Source organism: Nomia melanderi, chromosome 6 (assembly GCF_051020985.1).
Source record: "Nomia melanderi isolate GNS246 chromosome 6, iyNomMela1, whole genome shotgun sequence".
Classification (NCBI taxonomy): Eukaryota; Metazoa; Arthropoda; class Insecta; order Hymenoptera; family Halictidae; genus Nomia; species Nomia melanderi.
This window is the reverse complement of record NC_135004.1, coordinates 9,946,833-9,957,244: the sequence shown is the minus strand read 5'-3', so window position 1 is coordinate 9,957,244 and position 10,412 is coordinate 9,946,833. Positions and strand designations below refer to the sequence as shown.

At 32.8% G+C, this 10,412-nt stretch overlaps 1 protein-coding gene and 2 long non-coding RNA genes across 4 annotated transcripts; 2 read left to right on the top strand and 1 right to left on the bottom strand.

The window, feature by feature from the left end:
- Nucleotides 1–37: 37 nt before the first annotated feature.
- Nucleotides 38–4,317, top strand: LOC116430386 (uncharacterized). 2 transcript variants are annotated; one of them, XR_012998842.1, is made up of 5 exons: nt 38–137; nt 2,006–2,136; nt 2,246–2,874; nt 3,028–3,266; nt 3,892–4,317. It is a non-coding gene; the product is annotated as an uncharacterized LOC116430386 (long non-coding RNA). The 2 variants fall into 2 exon arrangements; XR_004235697.2 differs by lacking the exon at nt 38–137 and having other exon boundaries at nt 1,804–2,136.
- LOC143174636 (uncharacterized) lies at nt 2,600–4,829 on the bottom strand. The gene is made up of 4 exons (XR_012998841.1): nt 4,815–4,829; nt 3,781–4,026; nt 3,099–3,231; nt 2,600–2,738 (listed from the first exon to the last, which is right to left on the bottom strand). It is a non-coding gene; the product is annotated as an uncharacterized LOC143174636 (long non-coding RNA).
- A 653-nt stretch (nt 4,830–5,482) lies between these two features.
- On the top strand, nt 5,483–10,361 carry Upf2 (UPF2 regulator of nonsense mediated mRNA decay). Its single transcript, XM_031984450.2, has 2 exons — nt 5,483–5,917; nt 6,362–10,361. Exon 2 carries the CDS (start codon nt 6,371–6,373, stop codon nt 9,809–9,811), a length of 3,441 nt encoding a protein of 1,146 aa, XP_031840310.1. The 5' UTR covers nt 5,483–5,917; nt 6,362–6,370; the 3' UTR covers nt 9,812–10,361.
- The last annotated feature ends 51 nt before the right edge of the window (nt 10,362–10,412 follow it).

Genomic DNA, 10,412 nt, shown 5'->3' with positions numbered 1-10,412 from the left:
CGCTCAATGGCCAACCGTGTTCGCGTCGGCGTCCCGACACAAACGAAATATACACGATACGCACAGTATAGCGTGGATTCTGTATACACATTGTACATATAGTTATTCGAAAAATTCAGCATACATATAATTATCCAGTAAGTAAAAATTTGCCAGTGAATAAATATAAGTACACTTAGTTCTGTTGTTACACGAATTTTTTTTACATGATTTCAACTTGTACTTTCGTACTTCTACTAGATTATTGCAATATCAATTATTTTTATTATAGATCTTCCGCGTGATTAATACAAAATTTCGTTTATAAATTGGAACTAAGACAAGTTCCGACGGGTAAAATATTTTCGAATTACTAAACCCCCTCATTAGAGACTCATTTTGCTCGCATATCTATTTACTTTTTTTGTACATTTATGGGAAACATGAATGAGTAAAATATAAACAGTACATTTTTCATAGATAATAATACACTTGAGTCAAGTTATAACATTCTTATTACATATCTTCTTCTTTATTATATAAAGTAAGTACACGATCAATAAGCGCTTTATCTCGAGTGCACGGTCATAAATGCAGTTCCATTCATAGCGTGTACACTTACTTTGTCAAATCAAGTAGAGGAAATGCTTGCTTAACTGGTTCTTAAATTGGTTTCCACGTTGGAAATAGTTCATAAAGTAATATAGGTGTCCTATAATTCTAAAAGAACAATTTGTTCTTTGATAGTTGAACTTTAAATACTCTTTGAATACGCGTACAGTTAACCGTAACCTGACTGATATCAATTACGTTTCATTGCTAGTGATAAGACAGGTTGCTTTTATTCCACTGACATTTCGATGTGTAAGCAATACAAACTTCGCTAATAGAATTTGATCTCTGAATGCTAAAATAACTGAAACAGATTGCATACAACGAGAAATAGCCTTGAAAGATAGAGAAAGCGAAATGTAAACATTATTTGCAAATATAGCAATATTTCTATTCCTTAATGGATAAACTGTGTTTTTAAAATGCAGTTTTTCATAATACTACCTCTATTTGAACTTTTTAAAATAATTTGTTTTAAAAACTTAAGATATAGTAAAATCTTGGCACGATAAAGTATACGTATTGATCAAAAACTTTTCTCAGTTCTTGGAAAATTTTCGGATTCGAGAGTATTGTGATACTTGGAAGTCAGAAGGCAGGAATAGTACCTATTTTTATATTTTTAAGGAGAAGCTCCATTCGGGATGTTTTCCTCTTGGCAACACACGTATCTTTCTTCTCGTCTTATCACTAACTCGGTATTTACAAAATATAAAGGAGTATATATAAATAATAAGAATACGTGATTTCTTAAATAGAAAAATAAGGATTTTTGTTATATAATATTATATTAATTTTATTACTCATTATATATAAATAAAAAATTTCATTGTTCATTATTTATTATGTATCGATTGTCTTGTTATGATATTATATACATGAATTTTAAGATTTTATAGGTGTAGTTCCTTAATTGCATTTTCATTTATTGTTGATCTTGACTCTACAAAAACTACTATGTACCTACTTAAAAACGTACAAACTAATGAATTCAATGTGAATGATGTTTAATATTCCGAATAACAAAAAGTTATTCTCGTTTTATCATAAAATCCAAAATATTTTGTGTAATTCTAATTTCATTGTAGTGTACTTTTGTAGTGTGATGAATATATTCATAGGACACCGCGCTAAAAAAATTTCAGAGGTAAAACATTATGGCAAAAATAATATAATTAATGAAAATGTATGTTGCATTTTGTTTGAAATACAGTCTGCTATTACAACTTGTCTAGTAATTCACGTGAGCAGATGTTCTGGGAACAACCGTTTGCCAGAAGAGAATAACCTACAGTTTCATAACTGCCTCTGCCGTAAATTGATGGTTTAAAATGTATTTTCAAAGAGATCGATGATCCCACTGACGTTATCGCTATTAGTTAAACAGTTTCACTATTTTCAAATTATTTATCAGATGTACTTGACGATCTTTGAATATATTTGACGAGTGCTGAAGACAAAGTATTTGGACGAAGATTTGGCACAAATTACTGTTAAATGTCATAACAGTCCATCCGATTTCTCTTATTTATCAATCACAGATGAGTAATGTCCTCAATTCTATTTTTCGTAACTTTTAAATATGGTTATATTCTCCCTCTCTTACATTTCAATTATGTTTTAAAAATAACTATTTATAAACGTTTTACTCCAGGCTAAAAAAAGAATGCTCCCCTGCAGTTTACGATCTTTTTAGACGCTCACAATTTGTAGTGTCTAAAATACCCAATACTTCGTTAGAGCATCCAGAAAAACTTCTTATCTGCGCCCCCAACTGAACGGAGCTAACGATTCCGTCGGTCTCCTGATTGCGAACAGGAACAGGAGATCACTGTTACACCATCGAAGTCGATAAACAACAATAAGGTGGACTGCTAACAGCATAAAAACGTGGCAGAAACCGCGAAAAACTGGGTAACAACCTTGGCAGTAGCCGAACTAAAAATATGAATCTGTTATGCGTTATACGCAGCGCGCGAGGGGTTCGTTTTATGTTAAAAGCTGAATTTGGCGGCGTTCCAAACAGAAGCTCTGAAAAATTCCCCTCCCTGCTGACATTGCTCGACCATCGCAAAGCGGCTCGGTTTCATTCTGTCTCTACCGAGTTCGTCTCAATGCTGTTAGGCCTCCGCGCCGAATGTACCCAGCTAAATGTTCCATAAAATCTCGTTAAAACCGACGGGAAGACAGCCGGACAAGGAGAACAAAACTTTGTTGGTGACTCCCGAGTATACTGTTGGGAGATGACTCGATGTCTAGGTGTCTAAAGGGATCTTTCGCTGAGTATGTTATTTATTGTTTTAATTGGTTACGTGTAACCATATTGGTCAATAGCAAATTAGTGTTGAAAATAAGATGAGAAAAGATAAAACCGATCGATCAGGCTCGCATTCTTTCGCCTAGCCATCAAGTGACCTGCCAACTTTACTGCATTAGGTCCTCGGGGTTCCGAAGTCTTAGAGGATGATGAGAATACGATTGTTAAGAAGCGAGCAATGAGCACGCACCTTGAAAACAGCGTTCGCTGGATGATAGATATCACCTGAACCAGAAAGTCCTCCTCTGAGCAACCGCGAGAGAAGATTATAGCGGCCATGTGTGGACCATGTGTCCCCCGGAGGTTGGAACAGGATGGGATTCCTACGAATAAATGACATTCACGTTATTTCAAACACGTAAGGCTTTTTTCTTCCCTTGTGATCCTTGGTTTGATCTTTCCTTGCACGGATGCTTCAGGGTTGAGCAATCAAGCTTTGTGGACATGTGGTTCTACGAACAAATATACGAATAGACGTGTTTGAAACTTAGTTTTGCTAACACTGTGCCATTTCACTTTTGCGTGGGTGATATAGTTCAGAAATAGAAATTAATATTAAAAAAGACTTGTTAACTAAAGAGAGATTAATTGACGTTTCACGAGGGTAAGAATTATGAGACAAACAGCGAATATGAATTTTATTACTATAGTTATTTGAGTTGCTGTAATTCAAGTAAATTCCGTGTAATTTATATTATTAGTAATTACGTAAATGAGAAAATGAGTCGTTATCAAAGGTTGAATGCCAATACGAGCGTGTTCCTTTCAATTAATAGAACTTTAATTGACACAAATGCTAAGTAAGATTACTACGAGGCAGTAGCGAATCAAAAAATCATAGCAACAATTGCTACACGCGGATCGCAACTTACCCCTTTAAAAATCTGTATGTCCTCGGTGTGTTGGTTTCGTCCACGATGGTTTTAACATAATAGTAGGAGTAATTCGACATCTCCCTAATGAAGATCCTTTGGTAAATTTAGTCACGAGCGTGTGGAACTACACCGCAGGCCTCAAGATTCTCGAAAGGGTAGCACAAACGTACTGTACGCCGCAAACTACACTCGAATTGTCGTCCATACCCCTTCCTCGTTTCATCGGTGCTCCGTTTTCACTGCCTGTCAGAAGGTTTCTTCGTTTCTGCTTATCTATATTTTTCGATGGCTGTATGCACATCGTTCGTAGCCAATAGTTGTCACGAAAATGAATAGCGCAAGAAGACAATGACAAGGAATGTCTTCTTGGTGTTCCTCAGTACAACTATTGAATAAGAAGGATCGCTTGTTCTATAAATGTACATTTATCTTTTATCAAGTACGCTCTTTGTCCTTTTGTCAAGCGGGATTGATGTAAAATATATCTAATATTTAAGGCTTCGAAGGACTTCAGAAAAACCATATATGACAAATGAAGCAAATCTTTATTTTTATTTTTATAAAAAAGAAATTTCTTCTTTTATTATGTAGATGTAAAATAAACATGTAGGTTTCTTTGATGTAAATAAATAATTCATAATTGAACAATGATTGACTGAGTACTCCTTTGTCATTATTAGCTATGTGTAATAATTACTACAGCTGGTAAAAATTCGTAAGACACAACAAAATGAGTACATTACTTCATTATTTATATTAAGGGAATATGTTAAGATTTGTGCACTGTAGTACAAGCATCTATTGTAATAAAGCTTTAAAACTAGCGAATTTAGTTACGATGTTTCATGTGACACGATAACAAATGCATGCATCGCCCACAATTAAACTATCGGAATATGTTTTAAGCAATATAATATTAACAAAAAAGAGTTTTTATTTATTCATAAGCTTGATTAGTTCTACACACATAATTTGACGTAGTTCAGAAAAGATCTGCAATATAGAATATAAAGCTGAAAAATCACCGTAACTCTTTCTATGATGACATGTTCTGTCCATAAGCATGTTCGGTCCATATGGACGCGAATAAGCAAACAAGAAGTTAACCGAAAAAAAATGAAGACTATTGATGGCTCAGGGCAGTTCCAAATTATGAAACCCAAATGTCTAGTGAAAAAAAACCGGAACCTTTGAAGTTAAAAGATCATCAAGGCTGTGTCTATGAAAAAATTTGTCTATAAGCATTCTCTATTTATAAGTACTCTTGATCAATAGGGTTGAGCTCCTCACGTTAATAAACCGATCAAAATAAAGGGCTGCTTTAGATTATGCTATTTTAAATACGAAAAGGTCGAGATTTCTGAAGTTGGAAGATTACCAGTGTTAAATCTAAGAGAATGTTTTGTTTATAAACTTGCTCTGCTTTTATTATTTTATATTTATTTCACTTATACACAATTTATCCATGGAGACCGTTTCTCACGCGGAGAAACCCTCTAGTAAGCCAGCTAAACAGAAGGGCAGACGTTTACTAGTTAAATTATAGTGTACAAAATACTCCATTCTAATTAATAAACTTAAATTCATAAAGTAATATCAAGCAGACAAAATGATACGGGGATACCAAGGATCCTCTGAAACCTAAATAAGAAATTCCCTACATGGACACATTGAGACTGAGGCTTACGTCTATGATCTATGATTAACGACACAATATGTATATAGTACATCTGGCGACATGAAATTTAACTTGTGATTCAAATAAAACTCAACAAAACAACATGGTTTTGCTTAAGCCTATTTGAAACAGGCATGATCCTATACAACAAAAAGAAAACCAATGAGATGTACATCACGTGACTAAATGTTCATTGTTGTGTTGTGTTTTGCTTTGATTTTAAGTTGAACACATGATTGGTATTCAGACAGTTCGAGTACACTACAATGTACTATAAAACGTAATAATATCAGAACGTTAGAGTGAACTATCATTTTGCCTCGTAATTGTCGTATTGTTGAAGTAAAGTAGACAATTGTTTTGACCATCAGTGTACTTATCATTGAGCCATATTGTGCGATTGCAAGATTATACTCATCTTCTACCATAACATAACCTTGTTTCCATTCTAAAAAAGTGAGTAAACTATAAATAATGAGCTATATGAAATAAACACTATATAAATAATGAAAGAAATACAAGTTTTACTGTCAATTTTTTTTAATAAAATGTTTTTATACTTTTTATTCTTTGCAATTTAAGTATAAATACATGGTGCGTTGAAAAATAGTATTTTTAATCATTTTTGTTAAATGGAAAAAATATAATAGCATGATTTCTTTATTATATTGCATTTCTCGCTATTAAATTAATATAAGTTGTAAATATCTCTGAACTTGTTTATGTACTAATAGTCATCAATTTGAGACATTAGTTTTTGACACTTTATGAGATACAACATTTATCAATGATACAATATAAATAATATAAATGTATTATATAATATAATCTACAAAGAAATGGAAATAGTTTTAGAATATTAATGTACTATACAAACAAATGTTTTCTTTTTTGTAACAGATTAAAATCATGTCTGAAGTTGAAGAAGCACCATCAGAAGCTGCAGAAGCAGCTGTTGAACCAGATGTTGTATCTGAAGAAGACAAGCAATATGTGATAGATTATGTAAAAGAGACAGAGCAACGATTAGCAACAAAAGAAGAAATTCGAGCAGCTAATTTAAATCCTAATAGACCATCAGATACATATTTTAGTAAATTAGATTCGACACTAAAACGAAACACAACATTTGTCAAAAAATTAAAAAATTTCAGCAGCATGCAATTGGATACAGTTCTAAAAGATATGATACACTTAAATTTAACAAAATATATAAGTGAAGTTGCTACTGCTTTAGTGGATGCAAAATTAAAAATGACTGATGTTGCACCTGCCATCAAAGTATGTAGCTTTTTACATCAGACATACGCAGAATTTTCAACACACTTTTTCGAAAATTGGCAAAGAATTTTATCTTTGAAAGTTGCTGATAAGATTGCAAATCCAAGTAAACTTAGAGTGGATCTAAGATTTTATGCTGAATTAGTTAATGCAGGAATTTTTACACATAAACAAAGACTGCCTTTACTTGGTTCAGCTTTAACAGTTTTAATTAACATGGATAAAGAAGAACATAATAATGCAAGTATTATACTAAGTTTTTGCAAACATTGTGGTGAAGATTATGCAGGTCTTGTGCCCAAACGAGTAAGAGAAATATCAGAAAAATTGAATATATCAATTCCTAGAAGTAAATTACTTTCACCTGATAAGCAACAAAATGTTAGACTGTTGCTAAGAGAATATTACAACTCGCTATGTAAACATTTATTAAAGGAGTACAAAGATCTTCAAGCTTTTGAAAAACAAAATCGAAAAATCTTACAAACCAGGGGCGAATTAAGTTCTGAAAGAAAAGAAAAGCTTGAGAGCCTTCAAGTATCTTATGAACGTTTGCTCAACAATGTGCAAAGTTTTTCTGACACTTTAGATGAACCCATGCCAGAACTTCCTGTTGATAGTGAAATGAAAGCAGAAGCAGAAGAAACATTAAAAATGATTAGCGAAGGAGAAGAAAATAGCATCCTTGAGGATATGTGGGGAGATGAAGAAACTAGACGATTCTATGAAGTTTTAACAGACTTAACAGTATTTCTTCCAGGATCACAGTTTAAAGAAGTACCTAAACAAGATGCACCAATAAGTGAAGAAGCTTTGGATGAAGAAATTACATTTGATGAGTTAGAAGAAACTGAAAAAGTAGATGAACCAGAAGCAGAAGTAGAAGAACCTCAGGTTGCAAACATTAGTAATAAAATACTCTTGGATGCATTCCTAACACATTTACCAAATTGCGTTAATCGTGAAATGATCGACAATGCAGCTGTTCACTTTCTAATAAATCTCAATACAAAACATAACAAAAAGAAATTAGTGAAAGCATTGTTTGGAGTATCTAGAATTCGTTTGGACTTACTACCATTTTATTCACGTTTAGCTGCTATTCTTTACCGTGTTATGCCTGATGTTGGGAACGACTTATGTTCAATGTTAAAACAGGATTTTAAATACCATGTGCGTAAAAAGGATCAAATTAATATTGAATCAAAAGTAAAAGTTGTTCGGTATATTGGTGAGCTTGTAAAATTTAAACTTTATTCGAAGATAGAAGCGTTATATTGTTTGAAAGTATTGTTGCATGATTTTACACATCACCACATCGAAATGGCATGTAACTTATTAGAAACATGCGGAAGGTACTTGTTTTGTTCTCCGGATTCACATCAAAGAACAAAAGTATATTTAGAGCAAATGATGCGTAAAAAAGCAGTCACTGCGTTAGATTCACGTTATGTAACGATAATTGAGAATGCATATTATTTTGTAAATCCACCAGAATCTACTGGTGGTGTTTCTAAAAAGGACAGACCACCGATTCATGAATTTATACGAAAATTATTGTATCAAGATCTTTCAAAAACTAATACTGATAAAGTTCTTAAGTGGATGCGTAAATTAGACTGGGAAGATGAAAATGTATCCTCTTACGCTATTAAGTGTCTCACTGCCGCGTATAATGTGAAATATTTAAATATTCGATGCGTTGGAAGTTTATTAGCAGGACTTGTTGCACATTATGAAACTATAGGTCCCCATGTAGTCGATGGTGTGTTAGAAGATATAAGACTATGCATGGAAATTAATTTACCAAAGTTTAATCAACGTCGGATTGCCATGGTTAAATATCTTGGAGAATTATATAATTATCGTATGGTAGAAAGTGGCGATATTTTTCGAACATTATATTTGTTAATTACTTTTGGAGTTAGCATGGATCATAACATACCAAGTATTCTGGATCCCCCAGATCACTTGTTTAGAATTCGACTAGTTTGTACATTATTAGAAACCTGTGGACAATATTTTAGTGGTGGTTCTAGCAAGAAAAAACTTGATTACTTTTTAATATTCTTTCAAAATTATTTCTGGTTTAAATACACAGATCCAATCTGGACTCCTGACAATCCTTTTCCTGTAGGTATAGATTATATGTATCGCGACACACTAACAATGTTAAGGCCTAAAATGCAATTATTTCAAAGTTACAAAGAAGCACAATGTGCTGTGGAAGAATTACGAATCACACTGTATCCCACTCTTGGAAATCCTATTGCAGAGGATGGTGTTGATGCCGAAACTGATATGGGTGTAATTGCTGAGGGAGATGAAGAAGTAACTGTAACATCTGGAAATGGTAGTGGAGATGCAAAAGGAGTAGCCGATTTACATTTTGAAGAATCTGAAGATTGTTCTGAAGCACAGTCAGAAGAAGAATGGACAGCTGATGCAGAAAGAGATGATACTATGGGCACACAAGAAAATACACAAGGAGATCAAAGTCTTTCAGAAGGTGGTACAGATGGTGTCCTAATGGATGTCACAGAATTAAATGCAGCATTACCAGCAGGTCCTAGAAGAGTGAGTTGTCCTGAAGATGATGACTTTTTATCCGCTCTTGATAAAATGGTTTCAGACAACATACAAGACAGAATGCGAGATTCCGTAAAGCCGCAGCAAGTAGATATTTCTGTTCCTTTGCATGTAAAAAGTACTAAAAAGACATATGAGCAACTACAAGAAAGACCTTCTGATAATAGCACGGTTGACTTTGTCCTTATGCTAAGGAAAGGCAATAAACAACAGTACAAAAATTTGGCAGTTCCGGTGTCATCAGAACTAGCAATGAATCTTCGAAATCGAGAACAAGAACAGAAAGAAGAAAAAGAACGAGTTAAAAGATTAACATTGAACATAACAGAAAGACAAGAAGAGGAAGATTATCAGGAAACAATTAATCAGAGTACAAGACCAGTGACGGTAAATTTAAATAGAGAGCGAAGACAAAAGTACAATCATCCAAAAGGTGCACCGGACGCTGATCTTATTTTTGGTCCCAAAAAGATACGATAAATTCGTTTACTTGATGTTGGAACGATATTTGTCACAATATAAAATTAAAAGTGACTTTACACAAAACTCTGAATCACTTCGTCGTATGTTTATATATATGATTTATAACATCTCACTGTTTTTTTATTTATGATCTGAAACCCACAAACGTTCTTCATATAGATCTTTAGTTCTTCGTACTTTTCATTGTAAAAAAATGTTATTTACTAAGTGTATTAAAATTGCATGAATTTGATATATATAACAATATATATCAATATGTACTTTAACATATTTCTATAAACAAAAAATATTGAACAAAGTTAATATTTTTTTTTACAATTGTTACATATAAATATTACTGTTTTCTCTTTCATTGCATAGTAAATTATACAATTACTACATATGGATAAAAACAATGATCAAATTAGAAAGAATCTATTTAGCCAAACTGCCATTCTAATTTTCTTTAATATAAACATGAAAAATTTTCACATTAATATAAGATTAGTATTAACAAGTAATGTTTTTTCCGTTTATTAAATATAAAAATATACATTCAAAGCTGCATCATAGAATTGTGTTATTTTGAAAGATGCTACAGATAACATTTTTTATAATA